Source organism: Ranitomeya variabilis, chromosome 4 (genome assembly GCF_051348905.1).
Source record: "Ranitomeya variabilis isolate aRanVar5 chromosome 4, aRanVar5.hap1, whole genome shotgun sequence".
Taxonomy (NCBI): Eukaryota; Metazoa; Chordata; class Amphibia; order Anura; family Dendrobatidae; genus Ranitomeya; species Ranitomeya variabilis.
The window spans coordinates 718,506,745-718,528,152 of NC_135235.1; the positions used below are offsets into that span (position 1 = coordinate 718,506,745).

Sequence of the window (21,408 nt, forward strand, 5' to 3'; positions counted from 1 at the left end):
TGGGTTGAGGGGTCTCCTGGCGGTAGTCAAATTAAGGAGTTGAGCCCTGGAACTCTGAGGTCGATCCCTGACGGCAGTGAGCCACATGTTCTCCTTATCAGAGGTGTACAAAGCCCCGGTATCCAAAGCAAGATGGCCGATTCTCCATCACTCCTTGTCCCGGAGAGGTGTCCTCCGTAGCAGCAAAGATAAAAGCACACGAGCCAGATAAAACTGGATTCCACTTAAAGGGACTCTGTCACCTGAATTTGGAGGGAACAATTTTCAGCCATAGAGGCAGGGTTTTCGGGTGTTTGATTCACCCTTTCCTTACCCGCTTGCTGCATGCTGGCTGCAATATAGGATTGAAGTTCATTCTCTGTCCTCAATAGTTCACGCCTGCGTAAGGCAAGATTGCCCTGTGCAGGCATGTACTACGGGGGACAGAGAATGAACTTCAATCCAATATTGCAGCCAGCATGCAGCCAGTGGGTGAGGAAAGGGTGAATCAAACACCTGAAAACCCCACCTCTATGGCAAAAAATTGTTCCCTCCAAATTCAGGTGACAGAGTCCCTTTAAGGCCAGTCGTCTGTGCAGGTGCTAGATGAGGCAAAAGTTATTTTCTCACTGCAGAAAAACGCTTATTAACAGCTTAATATGAGGGGTCTGGGAGGGAGCACAGAATCCTGCTGCCTCTCACGTCCAAGGCTAGGCCACGCCCCCACTTCATTAATATTACAAAGAGCCAGTTGCTCAGCAATTTTTGGAGTATACCACCTAATGTAATCCTCTATAAATTCGGTTTTATATTTTTGCCATAATGCCAATGGTTTAGCTGGTTCCCCATATACACAAATTATAGCAAATAATTCACGAAGTTGGTAGGGCATTTGAAAAGCAATTGCATCCATTATACCGTCTTCCCTTTGGGAATCATCTTCCAAAAGATGAAGATCAATGCACGCATTTTTATATGTGTCATGTACGACTCCATTGACAGTCCTTAAGTCAGCATAAGACTTTGCTCCTCTTACGTGAAGTAAAAGGAGTCTAAGGTAATACAGCTCACCATCTGTTAAAGAGACTGTATACATTTCAGGCAATTGAGTTCCCAAATTGAGCCCATTTATTTGTGAATCATTCCAATGTAGATTTTGCTTTATGTTTGGGATTATTGTCTTTTTGGAAGACAATTCTCCGTCCCAGTATCAGGTCTTTTTCAGATTCCAACAGGTTTTCTTCAAGAATGGTCCTGTATTTGACTCCATCCATCTTCCCATCAATTTTAACCATCTTCCCTGTCCCTGCTGAAGAAAAGCAGGCCCAAACAATGATGCTGCCATCACCATGTTTGATAGTGGGGATGGTGTGTTCAGGGCGATGAGCTGTGTTGCCTTTACGCCAAACATATCGTTTGGCATTGTGATTTTGGTTTTATCTGACCAGAGCACGTTCTTCCACATGTTTGGTGTCTCTCCCAGGTGGCTTGTTGCAAACTTTAAACAATACGTTTTATGGATATCTTTGAGAAATGGCTTTCTTCTTGCCACTCTTCCATAAAGGCCAGATTTGTGCAGAGTACGACTGTCCATAGGACAACAATCAGACTGCCCCACTCAGCTGTAGATCTCTGCAGTTCATCCAGAGTGATCATGGGCCTCTTGGCTGCATCTCTGATCAGTCTTCTACTTGTTTGAGATGAAAGTTTAGAGGGACGGCCAGGTCTTGGTAGATTTGCAGTGGTATGATACTCCTTCCATTTCAATATGATCACTTGCACAGTGCTCTTTGGGATGTTTAACATTTTGGAAATCATTTTGTATCCAAATCTGGCTTTAAACTTCTCCACAACAGTATCACCTGCCTGTTGTGTTCCTTGGTCTTCATGATGCTCTCTGAGCTGCAAACAGAACCCTGAGACTATCACAGAGAAGGTGCATTTATAAGGAGACTTAATTACACACAGGTGGATTATATTTATCATCATTAGGCATTTAGGACAACATTGGATCAGTCAGAGATCCACAATGAACTTCTGGAGTGAGTTTGCTGCACTGAAAGTAAAGGAGCCGAATAATATTGCACACCTCACTTTTCAGTTTTTGAATTTCCACAAAAATTTTAAATAACCAATAAATTTCATTCAACTTCACAAATGTGTTCAACTTCTTGATTCTTCTCTAAAAAAATTACATTTGGTATCTTTATGTTTGAAGCATGATATATGGGAAAAGGTTGAAAAGTTCCAGGGGGCCGAATACTTTCGTAAGGCACTGTACATACACAACACTGCTGCATAGACAGTGCACGCACACTCAGTTCTGCTACATATGCACATTTCCATACATGCATCTTTGCTATATTAGCATATTTACATTCACACACAGCTCTGGTACAAACCAACATTTACATACACAGCTCTCTGCTGTATATGCATATTTAAATACAGACATCTCTGCTACATATGCACATTGACATACACATAGCTCTGCTACATATGCACACTTACATACATGTAAAACATTTACTTGTAAAACATTTCCCACATTTTGAACAGGAAAAAGGCTTCTCTCCTGTGTGACTTCTCTGATGACGAAGAAGAGATGATTTCTTCACAAAACTTTTTCCACATTCTAAACATGAAAATGGCTTCTCCTTTGTGTGAGTTCTCTGGTGCTTAACAAAATTTGATTTCTGTGTAAAATATTTCCCACATTCTAAACAGGGAAAAGGCTTCTCACCTGTGTGGGTTCTCTGGTGCTTAACAAAATCTGATTTGTGGTTAAAACATTTCCCACATTCTGAACATGTAAAAGGTTTCTCCCCTGTGTGAGTTCTTTGGTGTATAACAAGATGCCATTTTTGTTTAAAACATTTCCTACATTCTGAACAGGAAAAAGGTTTCTCCCCTGTGTGAGTTCTCTGGTGGTTAACAAAACTTGATTTCTGTGCAAAATATTTTCCACATTCTGAACAGGAAAAAGGTTTCTCCCCGGTGTGGGTTCTCTGGTGAATAACCAAAGTTGATTTTTTGTTAAAACATTTCCCACATTCTGAACAGAAAAAAGGCTTCTCTCCTGTGTGAATTCTCTGGTGCCTAATAAAATTTGACTTCTGGTTAAAACATTTCCCACATTCAGAACAGGAAAAAGGCTTATCCCCTGTGTGAGTTATCTGATGTGCAGCAAAGTGTGATTTCCATGAAAAACATTTCCCACATTCTGAACATGAAAATGGCTTCTCACCTGGGTGACTTCTCTGATGACTAACAAGATCTGATTCCTGGTTAAAACATTTCCCACACTTGGAACAAGAAAATCTATTATCTGCTAGGTGAATTTTTTGATGTTTAAGAAAAGACTTTTCATAGGGAAAACTATTTCCATATTCTGAAAGTGAAAATGGCTTCTTTGCTTTCGGAACACTTTGTTTTCTAATGCTTATTTTGTGACTTTGATTTTCCTTAGTAGTCACTAATGAATCAGAAGACAGGACCTGTCTCAAAGGATAAGATGATCGATCTTTGCTGTGAAGGTATGATGGTATATCTGGAGTAATGGCAGTCACTTCAATTGTATCCTGTGGGATCTCAAGATCATCCAATGTAAAAATTGAAGATGTCAGCTGTCCCTCTGATCTCCTTGTCCAGTCATCTGCCAAGAATAAAACCAATTCTTTTTGAATAAAATGTCCTTGAAGTTCATATTTTTGAACATTTCAACTATCTGTAGAAATGGCAAGTTATATAAAAACTAGACTGTGGCCCGATTCTAAAGCATCGGGTATTCTAGAATATGCATGTCCCCGTAGTATGTGATTCGCGGCAGACTGTGCCCATCGCTGATTGGTCGAGGCAACCTTTATGACATCATCGTCGCCATGGCAACCATTATGACATCTACGTTGATACTGTGCCCGTCGCTGATTGGTCGAGGCCTGGCGGCTTCGACCAATCAGAGACGCGGGATTTCCAGGACAGACAGACAGAAAGACAGACAGACGGAAAAACCCTTAGACAATTATATATAAAAATATTGAATTATTCACCAAGACAAATGACAGTTCACAGTCTAATAGGAATTAATGGAAATAATGGAATAACAAGCCACCAGAGACTGTTATGTAGGCGTAAGCAATACCAATAGAAACTCTACTTATCTCACAAAAAAACAATCCCCACTCAGGGGGCCATCATCTGCCAGTGGCAAAACATATATTATTAGTGGCTCAAAGGTTCTAGAAAAGCAACATGGCTTCCTTAAAACAATCTAGTGAAATCCACTCTAGTAAAGTCAAATCTCCCCCTCACTTCTGAGCCTTGCAGTGTGCCCAAACCGCATTTAACATCCATTTACTTGCCATTACTAGGGTTGAGCGAAACGGGTCGTTCATTTTCATAAGTCGCCGACTTTTGGAAAAGTCGGCGTCTCATGAAACCCGACCCGATCCTTGTGCGGGGTCGGCCATGCTGTACGCGATCTTGGCGCCAAAGTCGCGTTTCGTATGACGCGTTTAGCGCCATTTTTTCAGCCAATGAAGGAGCGTGGGCTGAGTGATGACATAGGTCTTAGGGGAGTGAACGCCCATCGTCATGTTATCGCTTGTGCGCAGTAGGGATTTGGAAAGTGCAATACGAAATTTTCTGTGCTGGTGATGGAGGGGGAGAGAGATAGAGAGAGAGAGAGAGAGAGAGAGAGAGAGAGAGAGAGAGAGAGAGAGAGAGAGAGAGAGAGAGAAAAAAAAATTATATATATATATTTCCTTCATTGGGTTTCGTGTTTCGGCCGAAACACGACTTTTCACGATGGTCGGCCGAATTCACTCGACTCGACTTTTAAGACAGTCGGGTTTCACAAAACCCGACTCGACCCTAAAAAACTAAAGGTCGCTCAACCCTAGCCATTACTATAGTGAGAAGAACCCACTTAATTTACGGTCTGTGTCTGTCTCCTGCAGCTCTATACGGGCACTATGTGTTGGGTAATAAAATGGCATATTAGTAATTTTTACTATAAAACATCCACTGTGTGCAGATTTCCAGAAACTAACTGTGGAGTCAAAATAGTCATTACTTGTCAGGAAAATATGATTTTCCATTGTTCATGGTACACAGCCAGAGCTGCTACTCCTCCCACCAATGGTTTCTGTAAAACTAAAATCCTTCTTGCAGTCCCTTCCCCCCTCTGAATTTCCTCTCTTAACCCCTCCCTTCCACGAATGGTTATTATGGAATGTGAGTTTCTGGCTCTGCCAGCTAGCAGAGAGCACAATGCTAGGCATAACACTTAAAGTCAAAGTTCAATAACACACATTAATCCTAGAAACATGAAATAGGGATTTTTGTGTACTCACCGGAAAATCCTTTTCTCCAAGCCATTCATTGGGGGACACAGACCATGGGTGTATGCTGCTGCCATTAGGAGGCCGACACTAAGTGATACAAAGAAAGTTAGCTCCTCCTCTGCTGTATACACCCTCCTGCTGGCTCTCAGCTAACCAGTTCGGTGTAAAAGCAGTAGGAGATCAATAACAACATTTGAGCGTATAGCATGTCACATTATGAGACTATAGCATGTCAAATTATAAAACAAGCACAAGCTAATAACAGGGTGGGAGCTGTGTCCCCCAATGAATGGCTCGGAGAAAAAGATTTTAAGGTGAGTACACAAAAATCCCTATTTCTCCTTCGCCTCATTGGGGGACACAGACCGTGGGACGTCCCAAAGAAGTCCCTGGGTGTGGACAAAATCAGATCAGGCCCTGTGTAACCGCTACTTACAAGTGCGGCACCGCGGCCTGCAGAGTCCGCCTGCCTAGACTCACACCTGTGGAAGTCTGGGAATTTTAGTGCTTCAAGAATGCATGTGGACTGGATGAACCCGCAAGCTTGCAGGTGTACTTTGCCAACGCCTGGTGCCTAGAACCCACGAAACCTCGATAGACAGGGAGATAGGCTGACATCTAACAAGGAAGGACTCCTGAATGGTGTAACGAATCCACCAGGCTAACATGGCCGATGAAACGGCTAAACCCTTCCTGTAACCATCAGGAAGTCTTCTTCTTACCGTCAGGAAGCCCAAATAAAGCGTCCAACCTTCAGAAGGATGCCGTCCTCGAGACATACCTACTCAGAGCACTCACTTCGTCCAGAATATGGGGAACCCATTCCGTTTTGTGGACTGGTGCCGAAAGAGATGACGAAGAACGATGCCCTCATAACAGTGGGAATACAATACCACCTTGGTAACAAGGGACGGGGATGGCCTGAGGACAACCTTGCCTTGAAGGTAGTAAGGGAAAAAAAGTCCGAAAGAACAGAGTGGCTAGCTTTGAAGAGTCGTCAGGATGACGAGATCGCAGAGAAAAAAGGGCGACCTTCCCTGATAGTAAAGTCTGTCCGGATCAAAAGGAGTCTACTATAAGACTCCCAGGACCATTAAGGTCCCAAAGATCTAACGGTATGTGATAGGGAATAACCACATATGAAAACTCCCTGCGAGGAAGTCCCTACTTGCAGTTTTGTTGCAATAACATGGAAAAATACTAGTTCCGCAAATGAGAATACCTGACATGGTCAGTGCGGATCTCCCAGGATCACTGGGGCCCTTCCTGCTTCCGAAAGGCTCTCAGAAGTAGTGGAAGAGGGGTTATGAAAACTAGTACCATGGAAGAACCAGAGCATGAACTGCTATGGCTTTTGGATCTCAAGGCCGAACTATGAACTAGAGTACATTGGCGTTCAGTCTGGATGTCATCCTACCTACATCTGGAGTGCTCCAGAGAAGGCAGATCTGATGGAAGACTTCCAGGTGAAGATCCCACTCACTTGAGGCGGGACCCTGACGGTGCCTGCCATCTAGAGTTCTACTCCTGGGATGTGTAGTGCCGAAATCACCTGATAGATCTCGGCCCATCAGAGAATGTGAGATACCTCGACCATGACGCCAGACCATGACTACCTGCTAGATGATTGACGTATGGCACAGCCGTGATATTGTCCGATTGAATTTGGATGGGGTGACCCGCCAAAAGGCAGTGGATCTGCTGTAGAATTAGCTGCGTCATTCGGATCCCCAGAACAATGATCAGGAGAAGTGGATTGGCATTGAACCTGGAGAAAGGATCTCCCCTGGATGAGGAAGGAGCTCAGAGACTACCCTCTGAAAGCCTGTTTGACCTGCAGAAAATGAGAGGAGCGAAGGAAACCGCTTCCATTGTCGTCATCATTTTCCCTCGGAACCCTCCTAGCAAATCGAATGGAATGGAATGAAGGGATGAGTGAAAAAGTGCGCAAGCTCCCTGTTGAAAGGCCACGGCCTTGTCTCAAGGGAGAATAACCAACCTTCTGGAAGTGTCCAGGATCATCCTTAAAAAGGATATCTGCTGGGCTGGAAATGAGAAAACATTTGTCTAAGATTAGCTGCCAGCCCAGGTGAGAAAGGATATCGCAAGAGATATAGACGACTCAGCAGTCCGGGAAGAGAGGCTAAAAGGTCGACCAGATAGGGCAGGATGACCATGCCTCTAGGGTGCAAGAGGAACATGACAGCCGTAATAACCCCTGCGAACACTCCTGGTGCGGTAGTGCAGCGCCCCAGAGTCCTGGTCGTTGCAGTACTGACGCTCCGCCACTAAGGGGAGTGATGGTACGTCTGATGGCACTTAAGGAGTTCACCTGACCAGGTATCACAGTCACACACTACACTTCACACTCTGGCCACCAGGGGGAGCAAAGGGTTCTATGTATTAGGCCACTCCTCACACTTTGGTAAAACTGGGGGCTGGATAGGAAGTTAGAGAGAAGCTTACTGGGTTTTGCCCAGGCAACACCTAGTGAGAGAAGAGGTTGCTTGGGAAGATTCAGGGGGTCCCTGTCAGGGGTGGGATCCTGACAGAGGCCTAGCGAAAAGGACAGATTGTTATGGAACCGCGCCTGCACTTCATTGCGGCGGTATCTTAAGAAAGGATAAGAAGCGAGGTTTATTGTGGAGAAGTGAGAAACGAGATCACAGCACAAAAGAGAATAGAGCCAGTAGGAGTCGTGCCCCGAGATCGGCAACATCCTACTGAGGCGTGTAGTCAGTGGCCGGAACACCGAGGAAGTATTGGGCTCCACGCATTACTTCAAACAGCGGCAGGGCAGTTGACTTTAGGTTGGCTGTCTCACCTAAATCACCTAAGCAGACAACGGAGGCAATTGTGGGAGAGGGGCGTCACTAGGGTGCCTATAAAATAACTCCAGGCCTACCCCGTCATACGGGTGCGTCCTAGCCAAATCATCTGGGGGATGGAAAGAGAAAGAACATCAGAAACAGAAACAACAGTTGTGAGGACTATCCCGTGGTGCTCAGCAGGGAGGTACTACAACACACAGGCTCTAGAAGGGAGGCACTGATTTCCACCTGCAAAGTGAACTCTGTATGTGCCTTCGGACCGTCCGGTCTCAGCCAGCCGTTAGCAGTGCTCTGGATTGCGGATCCCGAAGCCTTCAGTAAAGAGGTAAAGAGACTGCAACCCTGTGTCCTCGTTATTCATCGCACCTTGCACCACGCACCATCTTCACATCTTTCATTGGACGCCCCTTAGCAGGGTTACGGACCGGGTCTAGCCACCGTGACAACCCCAGGACCGAGACAGAGAGGCCCGGTACCGAGTACCCCACGGCCCTGCATCTGGGGGCGCTCCAACAGCATGGCCGAAGGACAAGGTCATGGTTTGAAAATGCTGTTCGCAAATGGAAAAGCGAAGGAATTTTTGAAGAGGGAAAAAATAGGAATGTGAAGGTAAGCATCCCGAATGTCGGTGGATGCCAGAAACTCCACCTTTTTCCGTTGAAGTAATGGCTGAGTGGAGGAACTCCATCCGAAGAAGGGGGACCTTGTCAAGCTTGGTAGAAGTTTGAGGTTCAGGATCAGTCTTACTTTTCGTCTCCTTTTTGGAACCAAAATCCCTTAGATCTAGACCGCCCTGGTCAACTCATCCACTGCTGGTTGGATCTATAGGAATCATGCGATCCTTTGATGCTGCGTGGGGAACGCTCTCAACTTCTCACTGAATAACCGATCACCCTGGTAAGGGAGTGATGTCAGAGGCTTTTTAAACGCAGAGTACACTTCCATTCTCTGAGCTGAAAAGTTCTCCTGAGTGTAATGGCATTTGCTGCTGACAGCGCCCCGCAAATAGCCGCATCCAAGAAGCGTGAAGCAGCTAGTCTCCCACTCAAGAAATTTGATTGACTAGCTGTACTGTTTTCGGGAGAAGGTTACTGTTGTGAATCAAGGAAGTTAAGGTCTCTGACCAGAAGACCATTGCTGTAGCAACCCATGCGGCAGCTAAGAAAGGGTAGAGCGCTGAACCCAAGGTTGCAAGACGGAACTAACCAGATTTGCTATCTGACAGTCCGTTGTATTTTTAATTGATGACCCATCGGGCAGGGATACTGTAAGGTAAACCACAGGAGATTCTACCTGGTTAATCTGCCAAGTGGCAGAATGCGTGGCTGCATCTGGAAGGTCAGGAATAGCCGTCTTTTGCAATCACCACTCTCTTTTGACGGTGCAGTGTTAAAATGATGAACCCTCGATCCACCATCCTCTTAACAGGGAAGTGGAGAGGGATCGTCCGCCTTCTTGCATCATCTGCTAAATAGTGGAGATGCAGAGGGGGTGTTCGGATGCCAAAAAGGGAGCCTCTGTACATCCACAGAGTTAAGGTCCCTGGGTGGACAGGGCTGGTTGTCCGGCGTTAGGCCTGGTTGTAGAAGAGGATACATGATGTGCTCGTCTATTGATGGTGTGAGGATATTGGTGCCCTTAAGAATCAGACCAGGCATGGCATCTCACGTCTTAGGTGGGTATAGGTGGAGGGGACACCCCGCGTGTTTGCATATTGGCTGAAAAAGGATACCGCACTTCCAGAGCTTTATGTCTAGTGGATCGCTTATCCGGACGCTCCCTGTCCGAGTGAATGGCAAATGCTCTGCGAGGGAGTTTAATTTCCTCATGAGGGACACTGCGTGCTCTAGAGTAGAACCGAAATCCTCATCAAGCTACAGAGATTGGTTGATGATATAAAAGGCGAATCCATCCTTTTCTGAAGTTCTGGTGAGTCCAGTACCAAAGCAATATCCGATCCATATTCAGAGACTTGTTCTCAGCAAATCATTGGTGAGGGACCAGGAAAAGAAACTTTCGTTTTCTAGGCATGTGTACGTTTCTAGACGCCTGTACGTTTCTAGAAAATTTGCGGCTCCTGCTAGCCGACAACTCGCATGAAGGAAAGGGACCATCTATATTGGTCCTGCGAGCACTCCGAGCCACAGAGGGTTCACAGAGGGATTCAATCTCTTGTCAGAGAATCTATGGTGTTGTGAACTCTATTTTTGGGCTCCCTCTAGTGGTCACAAGTGGTACTGTGTAGTGTTGTCTTTCTGCAGGTTGGCTGCATCAACTGGTTCGTTATCCTTGGTTGGTTTCCTATTTAGCTCACCTGGATACTCAGTTCCTTGCCTGCTATCAATGTATTCAGTGCTCTTCAGATTCCTTGTGACTACCTTGCTCCCAGTCTCTCCAAGACAAGCTAAGTTCTTGTTTGTTTATTTTCTGATTATCAGCATTCATCATGTTTTTTGTCCAGCTTGCTAAAATGTGATTTCTTGGCTTGCTGGTTGCTCTAGGGGACTGAGGTTCTCCCCCCACACCGTTAGTTGGTGCGGGGGTAAATCTCAGTGTGGATATTTTGTAAGGGGTTTTTTTACTGACCGCATAGATCACTTTTCTATTTTCTGCTATCTAGTATTAGTGGGCCTCATTTGCTGAATCTGCTTTCACCCCTATGTATGTGCCTTCCTCTTACCTCACCGTTATTATCTGTTGGGGGCTTCTATATCTTTGGGGATTATTTCTCTGGAGGCAAGAGAGGTCTTTCTTTCTCTCTAGGGGTAGTTAGTTCCTCAGGCTGGCTAGAGACGTCTAGGATTTTAAGCACGTTCACCGGCTACCTCTAGTGTGGATCTTCTATATCTTTGGGGATTATTTCTCTGGAGGCAAGAGAGGTCTTTCTTTCTCTCTAGGGGTAGTTAGTTCCTCAGGCTGGCTAGAGACGTCTAGGATTTTAGGCACATTCACCGGCTACCTCTAGTGTCATGATCTCCATGGCCAGAGAACTAGCATAAGCCTCTATAGGAACAAGCTCTTGGAAGATGTAACTGTACTGACCATGAACTAAACCTACCGCATCATCTAGAAGTAGCCAGGTAGCATGTCCTACTTTTTATCCCTATATGCCCAGCGCCGGCCGGAGAACTAAATAATGCTAGCAGAGGGAAATATAAGACCTGACTCACCTCTAGAGAAATGCCCAAAAGGAGACAGAAGCCCCCCACATATATTGGCGGTGATATGAGATGAAACAACAAACGCAGCAGGAAAATAGTTTTAGCAAATTTGAGGTCCGCTTTCTAGATAGCAGAAGACAGAAAGCATACTTTCATGGTCAGTAGAAAACCCTAACAAAACACATCCAGAAATTACTTTAGGACTCTGGCATTAACTCATAATACCAGAGTGGCAATTCCTGATCAACAAGAGCTTTCCAGACACAGTAACGAAACTGCAGCTGTGAACTGGAACCAAAATACAAAAACAAAACATGGACGAATGTCCAACTTATCTAGTAGATGTCTGGGAGCAGGAACAAGCACAGAGAGGCTTCTGATAACATTGTTGACCGGCAAGCATCTAACAGAGAAGCCAGGTTATATAGCGACACCCAGATCTAATCAGAACAGGTGAACAGGGAAGATGATGTCACAAGTTCAATTCCACCAGTAGCCACCGGGGGAGCCCAGAATCCAAATTCACAACAGTACCCCCCCCTCAAGGAGGGGGCACCGAACCCTCACCAGAACCACCAGGGCGATCAGGATGGGCCCTATGAAAGGCACGAACCAGATCAGAGGCATGAACATCAGATGCAGTGACCCAAGAATTATCCTCCTGGCCGTATCCCTTCCACTTGACCAGATACTGGAGTCTCCGTCTGGAAACACGGGAGTCTAGGATTTTTTCCACAACGTACTCCAACTCACCCTCAACCAACACCGGAGCAGGAGGCTCAACGGAAGGCACAACCGGTGCCTCATACCTGCGCAATAACGACCGATGAAAAACGTTATGAATAGAAAAGGATGCAGGGAGGTCCAAACGGAAGGAAACAGGGTTAAGAATCTCCAATATTTTATACGGACCGATGAACCGAGGCTTAAACTTAGGAGATGAGACCCTCATAGGGACAAAACGAGAAGACAACCACACCAAATCTCCAACACAAAGCCGAGGACCAACACGACGGTGACGGTTGGCAAAAAGCTGAGTCTTCTCCTGGGACAACTTTAAATTGTCCATCACCTGCCCCCAGATATGATGCAATCTCTCCACCACCGCATCCACTCCAGGACAATCCGAGGATTCCATCTGACCGGAGGAAAATCGAGGATGGAACCCCGAATTACAGAAAAACGGGGAAACCAAGGTGGCAGAGCTGGCCCGATTATTGAGGGCGAACTCCGCCAATGGCAAAAAAGCAACCCAATCATCCTGGTCAGCAGACACAAAACACCTCAGATATGTCTCCAGGGTCTGATTAGTCCGCTCGGTCTGGCCATTAGTCTGAGGGTGAAAAGCAGACGAAAAAGACAAATCTATGCCCATCCTAGCACAAAATGCCCGCCAAAATCTAGACACAAATTGGGTTCCTCTGTCAGAAACGATATTCTCAGGAATACCATGCAAACGAACAACATTTTGAAAAAACAGGGGCACCAACTCGGAAGAAGAAGGCAATTTGGGCAGGGGAACCAAATGAACCATCTTAGAAAAACGGTCACACACCACCCAGATGACAGACATCTTCTGAGAAACAGGCAGATCTGAAATAAAATCCATCGAGATGTGTGTCCAAGGCCTCTTAGGAATAGGCAAGGGCAACAATAATCCACTAGCCCGAGAACAACAAGGCTTGGCCCGAGCACAAACGTCACAAGACTGCACAAAGCCTCGCACATCTCGTGACAGGGAAGGCCACCAGAAGGATCTTGCCACCAAATCCCTGGTACCAAAAATTCCAGGATGACCTGCCAACGCAGAAGAATGCACCTCAGAGATGACTTTACTGGTCCAATCATCAGGAACAAACAGCCTATCAGGCGGACAACGATCCGGTCTATCCGCCTGAAACTCCTGCAAGGCCCGCCGCAGGTCTGGAGAAACAGCTGACAAGATAACTCCCTCCTTAAGAATACCTGTGGGGTCAGAGTTGCCAGGTGAATCAGGCTCAAAACTCCTAGAAAGGGCATCCGCCTTAACATTCTTAGAACCTGGTAGGTACGATACCACAAAATTAAACCGAGAAAAAAATAATGACCAGCGCGCCTGTCTAGGATTCAGGCGCCTGGCGGTCTCAAGATAAATCAAATTTTTGTGGTCAGTCAATACCACCACCTGATGTCTGGCCCCCTCGAGCCAATGGCGCCACTCCTCAAACGCCCACTTCATGGCCAAAAGCTCCCGATTCCCAACATCATAATTCCGCTCAGCGGGCGAAAATTTACGGGAAAAGAAGGCACAAGGCCTCATCACGGCGCAGTCAGAACTTTTCTGCGACAACACTGCCCCAGCTCCGATCTCAGAAGCGTCGACCTCAACCTGAAAAGGAAGAGTCACATCAGGCTGACGCAACACAGGGGCAGAAGAAAAACGGCGCTTAAGCTCCTGAAAGGCCTCCACAGCATCAGGGGACCAATTAGCAACATCAGCACCCTGTCTAGTCAAATCGGTCAATGGCTTAACGACATCCGAAAAACCAGAAATAAATCGACGATAAAAGTTGGCAAAGCCCAAAAATTTCTGAAGACTTTTAAGAGAAGAGGGCTGCGTCCAATCACAAATAGCTTGAACCTTGACAGGATCCATCTCAATGGAAGAGGGAGAAAAAATATATCCCAAAAAGGAAATTCTCTGAACCCCAAAAACGCACTTAGAACCCTTGACACACAGAGAATTAGACCGCAAAACCTGAAAAACCCTCTTAACTTGCCGGACATGAGAGTCCCAGTCATCCGAAAAAATCAGAATATCATCCAGATACACTATCATAAATTTATCCAAAAAATCGCGGAAAATATCATGCATAAAGGACTGGAAGACTGAAGGGGCATTAGAAAGACCAAAAGGCATCACCAAATACTCAAAGTGGCCCTCGGGCGTATTAAATGCAGTTTTCCACTCATCCCCCTGCCTGATCCGCACCAAATTATACGCCCCACGGAGATCAATCTTAGAGAACCACTTGGCCCCCTTTATGCGAGCAAACAAATCAGTCAGCAACGGCAATGGGTATTGATATTTAACCGTGATTTTATTCAAAAGCCGATAATCAATACATGGTCTCAAAGAGCCGTCTTTTTTTGACACAAAGAAAAAACCGGCTCCTAAGGGAGATGACGATGGACGAATATGTCCCTTTTCCAAGGACTCCTTTATATATTCTCGCATAGCAGTATGTTCAGGCACAGACAGATTAAATAAACGACCCTTTGGGTATTTACTACCCGGAATTAAATCTATAGCACAATCGCACTCACGGTGCGGAGGTAGTGAACCCAGCTTGGGTTCTTCAAAGACGTCACGACAGGAACTCAGGGATTTCAGAGGGAATAGATGATGAAATGGACACCAAAGGTACGTCCCCATGAGTCCCCTTACATCCCCAGCTCAACACAGACATAGCTCTCCAGTCAAGGACTGGGTTGTGAGACTGCAGCCATGGCAATCCCAGCACCAAATCCTCATGTAGATTATACAGCACTAGAAAACGAATAGTCTCCTGGTGATCCGGATTAATACACATAGTCACTTGTGTCCAGTATTGTGGTTTATTATTAGCCAATGGGGTGGAGTCAATCCCCTTCAGAGGAATAAGAGTTTCCAAAGGCTCTAAATCATACCCACAACGATTGGCAAAGGACCAATCCATAAGACTCAAAGCGGCGCCAGAGTCGATATAGGCGTCAGTAGTAATAGATGACAAAGAGCAAATCAGGGTCACAGACAAAATAAATTTAGACTGTAAAGTGCCAATGGAAACGGATTTATCAAGCTTTTTAGTACGCTTAGAGCACGCTGATATAACATGAGTAGAATCCCCACAATAGAAACACAACCCATTTTTCCGTCTAAAATTCTGCCGCTCGCTTCTGGACAGAATTCTATCACACTGCATGCTTTCTGGCGTCTTCTCAGTGGACACCGCCAGATGGTGCACAGGTTTGCGCTCCCGCAGACGCCTATCGATCTGAATGGCCATTGTCATGGACTCATTCAGACCCGCAGGCACAGGGAACCCCACCATAACATCCTTAATGGCATCAGAGAGACCCTCTCTGAAAGTAGCCGCCAAGGCACACTCATTCCACTGAGTAAGCACAGACCATTTACGGAATCTTTGGCAGTAAATTTCAGCTTCATCTTGCCCCTGCGATAGGGACATCAAAGTTTTTTCTGCCTGAAGTTCCAAATGAGGTTCCTCATACAGCAAGCCCAAGGCCAAAAAAAACGCATCCACATTGCGCAACGCAGGATCCCCTGGTGCCAATGCAAAAGCCCAGTCTTGAGGGTCGCCGCGGAGCAAGGAAATCACAATCCCAACCTGCTGTGCAGAGTCTCCAGCAGAACGAGATTTCAGGGACAAAAATAGCTTACAATTATTTCTAAAATTCTGAAAGCTAGATCTATTCCCTGAGAAGAATTCCGGCAAAGGAATTCTCGGCTCAGATACCGGAGCATGAATAATAAAATCTTGCAAATTTTGTACTTTCGTGGTGAGATTATTCAAACCTGCAGTTACACTCTGAAGATCCATTATTAACAGGTGAACACAAAGCCATTCAAAGATTATAAGGAGAGAGAAAAAAAAAGAAAGACTGCAGCATAGACAGACTGGCAAGTGATCCAATTAAGAGCACAGAGGAAAAAAAAAAAAAAAAAAACTCTCAGCAGACTTCTTATTTCTCTCCTTTCTCAGCCAAGGATTTTAACCCTTTAGTAGGCCGGTCAAACTGTCATGATCTCCATGGCCAGAGAACTAGCATAAGCCTCTATAGGAACAAGCTCTTGGAAGATGTAACTGTACTGACCATGAACTAAACCTACCGCATCATCTAGAAGTAGCCAGGTAGCATGTCCTACTTTTTATCCCTATATGCCCAGCGCCGGCCGGAGAACTAAATAATGCTAGCAGAGGGAAATATAAGACCTGACTCACCTCTAGAGAAATGCCCAAAAGGAGACAGAAGCCCCCCACATATATTGGCGGTGATATGAGATGAAACAACAAACGCAGCAGGAAAATAGTTTTAGCAAATTTGAGGTCCGCTTTCTAGATAGCAGAAGACAGAAAGGGTTTTCTACTGACCATGAAAGTATGCTAACAAAACACATCCAGAAATTACTTTAGGACTCTGGCATTAACTCATAATACCAGAGTGGCAATTCCTGATCAACAAGAGCTTTCCAGACACAGTAACGAAACTGCAGCTGTGAACTGGAACCAAAATACAAAAACAAAACATGGACGAATGTCCAACTTATCTAGTAGATGTCTGGGAGCAGGAACAAGCACAGAGAGGCTTCTGATAACATTGTTGACCGGCAAGCATCTAACAGAGAAGCCAGGTTATATAGCGACACCCAGATCTAATCAGAACAGGTGAACAGGGAAGATGATGTCACAAGTTCAATTCCACCAGTAGCCACCGGGGGAGCCCAGAATCCAAATTCACAACACTCTAGTGTGTTTGGATAGGTTCAGATTTGCGGTCAGTCCAGTTTTCCACCTCCCTAGACCTTGTCCTATGTTTAGTCACCTTGCTGAGTAATTTGTGATCCTCAACCACTAAGGATCATAACAGTATAGCAGGCCAGTAAGTGTTTAATGCATCGCAGAAGTGGGATTAAAAGAAGACCTGAGTACTTTTTTTTTTTTTTTCTTCTCCCGCTTTTCCTTTGCTGCAGTCTGTTTTGCTTCTTTCATCCCCTTGAACTCTGGGTGGTTTTGAGCTCAGCTGCAGACATGAATATTCAGACTCTGACTTCTAGTGTGGATCATCTTACTGCACGGGTGCAAAGTATTCAAGATTTTGTTATGCATAGCCCTATGTCAGAACCAAAGATACCCATTCCTGAGTTGTTTTCTGGAGATAGATCTAGGTTTCTAAATTTTAAGAATAATTGTAAGTTATTTCTATCTCTGAGACCTCGTTCCTCTGGTGATTCCGCTCAGCAAGTTAAAATTGTTATCTCCTTGTTGCGTGGCGACCCTCAGGATTGGGCTTTCTCTCTGGCGCCAGGAGATCCTGCATTGCTGAATGCTGATGCATTTTTTCTGGCTCTTGGACTGCTTTATGAGGAGCCTAATCTTGAGAATCAGGCAGAAAAAGCGTTGCTGGTACTCTCTCAAGGTCAGGATGAAGCAGAGGTGTATTGTGAAAAATTTCGGAAATGGTCAGTGCTTACTCAATGGAATGAGTGTGCCCTGGCTGCAAATTTCAGAGAAGGTCTTTCTGAAGCCATTAAGAATGTTATGGTGGGGTTTCCCACCCCTACAAGTCTGAGTGATTCTATGGCTTTAGCCATTCAGGTTGATCGGCGTTTGCGGGAGCGCAAATCTGTTCATCCTTTGGCGGTATTTTCTGAACAGAGACCTGAGTCTATGCAATGTGACCGAACTCTGACCAGAACTGAGCGACAAAGTCATAGACGTCAAAATGGGTTGTGCTTTAACTGTGGTGATTCTACTCATGTTATCTCAGCATGCTCTAAACACTTAAAAAAGATTGCTAAACCTGTCACCATTGGTACTATACAGCCTAAATTTATTTTGTCTGTTACTTTGATTTGTTCTTTGTCGTCCTACTCGGTTATGGCTTTTGTGGATTCAGGTGCTGCCCTGAATCTGATGGATTTGTCGTTTGCCAGGCGCTGTGGTTTTGTCCTGGAGCCTTTGGAATTTCCTATTCCTCTGAGGGGAATTGATGCTACACCATTGGCTGAGAATAAACCTCAGTATTGGACGCAAATGACCATGTGCATGACTCCCGTTCATCAGGAGGTGATTCGCTTTCTTGTTCTGCATAATTTGCATGATGTTGTCGTTTTGGGTCTGCCATGGCTGCAGGCTCATAATCCAGTTTTAGATTGGAAAGCTATGTCTGTGTCAAGTTGGGGTTGTCAGGGAATTCATGGCGATACTCCGTTGGTGTCTATTGCTTCTTCCACTCCTTCTGAGGTCCCTGAGTTTTTGTCTGACTACCAGGATGTATTTGATGAGCCCAGGTCCAGTGCCCTGCCCCCTCATAGGGATTGTGACTGTGCTATAAATTTAATTCCTGGTAGTAAATTCCGTAAGGGACGACTTTTTAATTTGTCTATACCAGAGCATGCCGCGATGCGCAGTTATATAAAGGAGTCTTTGGAGAAGGGACATATTCGCCCATCCTCTTCCCCTCTTGGTGCAGGATTCTTTTTTGTGGCCAAGAAAGACGGTTCTTTGAGACCTTGTATAGATTATCGTCTTCTGAATAAAATCACAGTCAAATTTCAGTATCCTTTGCCACTATTGTCTGATTTGTTTGCTCGGATTAAGGGTGCCAGTTGGTTCACCAAGATAGATCTCCGTGGTGCGTATAACCTTGTGCGCATTAAGCAGGGAGATGAATGGAAAACAGCATTTAATACGCCCGAAGGCCATTTTGAGTACTTGGTGATGCCTTTTGGACTCTCTAATGCTCCTTCTGTGTTTCAGTCCTTCATGCATGACATTTTCCGAGAATATCTGGATAAATTTATGATTGTTTATCTGGATGACATTTTGGTCTTTTCTGATGATTGGGAGTCCCATGTGAAGCAGGTCAGGATGGTGTTTCAGGTCCTGCGTGCTAATGCTTTATTTGTGAAGGGCTCAAAATGCCTCTTCGGAGTACAGAAGGTCTCCTTTTTGGGTTTTATTTTTTCTCCTTCTACTGTGGAGATGGACCCTGTCAAGGTCCAGGCTATTCATGACTGGACTCAGCCCACGTCTGTTAAGAGTCTTCAGAAGTTCTTGGGTTTTGCTAATTTTTACCGTCGTTTCATCGCTAATTTTTCTAGCGTAGTTAAACCTTTGACGGATTTGACCAAGAAGGGTTTTGATGTGACTAATTGGTCTCCTGCGGCCGTGGAGGCCTTTCGGGAGCTGAAGCACCGGTTTTCTTCAGCTCCAGTCTTATGTCAGCCAGATGTCTCTCTCCCCTTCCAGGTTGAGGTTGATGCTTCTGAGATTGGAGCAGGGGCTGTTTTGTCGCAGAGAAGCTCTGATGGCTCTGTGATGAAGCCGTGTGCTTTCTTTTCAAGAAAGTTTTCGCCTGCCGAGCGAAATTATGTTGGTAATCGGGAGTTGTTGGCTATGAAGTGGGCATTTGAGGAGTGGCGACATTGGCTCGAAGGAGCTAAACATCGTGTGGTGGTCCTGACTGATCACAAAAATCTGATTTACCTCGAATCTGCCAAGCGCCTGAATCCTAGACAGGCTCGTTGGTCGTTGTTTTTCTCCCGTTTCAACTTCGTGGTCTCATACCTGCCTGGTTCGAAGAACGTGAAAGCTGATGCACTTTCTAGGAGCTTTGTGCCTGACTCTCCGGGAGTTTCTGAGCCGGCTGGTATTCTCAGAGATGGAGTGATTTTGTCTGCCATTTCTCCAGATTTGCGACGAGTGCTGCAGAAATTTCAGGCGGAAAGACCTGACCGTTGTCCACCAGAGAGACTGTTTGTCCCGGATAGATGGACCAGCAGAGTTATTTCCGAGGTTCATTCTTCGGTGTTGGCGGGTCATCCTGGGATTTTTGGTACCAGAGATTTGGTGGCTAGGTCCTTCTGGTGGCCTTCCTTGTCGCGGGATGTGCGTTCCTTTCTGCAGTCTTGTGGGATTTGTGCTCGGGCTAAGCCTTGCTGTTCTCGTGCCAGCGGTTTGCTTTTGCCTTTGCCTGTCCCGAAAAGGCCTTGGACGCACATTTCCATGGATTTTATTTCGGATCTTCCAATATCTCAGAAAATGTCTGTCATCTGGGTGGTGTGTGATCGTTTTTCCAAGATGGTCCATTTGGTGCCCTTGCCTAAGTTGCCTTCCTCCTCCGATTTGGTTCCTCTATTTTTTCAGAATGTGGTTCGCTTGCACGGCATTCCTGAAAATATTGTGTCTGATAGAGGATCCCAGTTTGTGTCCAGGTTTTGGCGAACTTTTTGTGCTAAGATGGGCATTGATTTGTCTTTTTCGTCGGCCTTCCATCCTCAGGTCAATGGCCAAACCGAGCGAACTAATCAGACGTTGGAAACTTATTTGAGATGTTTTGTTTCTGCTGATCAAGATGATTGGGTGACTTTTTTACCATTGGCCGAGTTTGCCCTTAATAATCGGGCTAGTTCTGCTACCTTGGTTTCGCCTTTTTTCTGCAATTCTGGTTTCCATCCTCGTTTTTCCTCGGGTCAGGTTGAGTCTTCTGACGGTCCTGGGGTGGATTCTGTGGTGGATAGGTTGCACCAGATTTGGAACCTTGTGGTGGACAATCTGAAATTGTCACAGGAGAAGGCTCAGCGCTTTGCCAACCGCCGCCGCGGTGTGGGTCCCCGACTTCGTGTTGGGGATTTGGTGTGGCTGTCTTCTCGGTATGTTCCTATGAAGGTCTCATCTCCTAAATTCAAGCCTCGCTTCACCGGTCCTTATAAGATCTTGGAAATCCTTAACCCGGTGTCTTTTCGTTTCGATCTCCCAGCATCGTTTGCCATCCATAATGTGCTCCATAGGTCTTTGTTGCGGAGGTATGTGGTACCTGTGGTTCCTTCTGTTGAGCCTCCTGCTCCGGTGCTGGTCGAGGGCGAGTTGGAGTACGTGGTGGAGAAGATTTTGGATTCTCGTATCTCTAGACAGAGACTTCAGTATCTGGTTAAGTGGAAGGGCTATGGTCAGGAGGATAATTCCTGGGTTGTCGCCTCTGATGTTCATGCGGCCGATTTGGTTCGCGCCTTCCACGCGGCTCATCCTGATCGCCCTGGGGGTCTTGATGAGGGTTCGGTGACCCCTCCTCAAGGGGGGGGTACTGTTGTGAACTCTATTTTTGGGCTCCCTCTAGTGGTCACAAGCGGTACTGTGTAGTGTTGTCTTTCTGCAGGTTGGCTGCATCAGCTGGTTCGTTATCCTTGGTTGGTTTCCTATTTAGCTCACCTGGATACTCAGTTCCTTGCCTGCTATCAATGTATTCAGTGCTCTTCTGATTCCTTGTGACTACCTTGCTCCCAGTCTCTCCAAGACAAGCTAAGTTCTTGTTTGTTTATTTTCTGAT

At 45.7% G+C, this 21,408-nt stretch overlaps 2 protein-coding genes across 3 annotated transcripts in view; one reads left to right on the forward strand and one right to left on the reverse strand.

Annotated features, from left to right (window-relative positions):
- Window positions 1–21,408, forward strand: part of LOC143766587 (uncharacterized) — a 925,271-nt gene that overhangs the window by 88,146 nt on the left and 815,717 nt on the right. The gene's annotated exons all lie outside the window — the stretch shown is intronic.
- The window catches only part of LOC143766603 (uncharacterized), a 44,117-nt gene continuing 24,673 nt past the window's right edge, over window positions 1,965–21,408 (reverse strand). For both annotated transcript variants that reach the window (XM_077254404.1, XM_077254405.1), the window contains exon 7: window positions 1,965–3,634. In XM_077254404.1, the coding sequence (XP_077110519.1) occupies window positions 2,487–3,634 (1,148 nt within the window). In that variant the 3' untranslated portion in view covers window positions 1,965–2,486. The remainder of the gene's footprint in view (window positions 3,635–21,408) is intronic.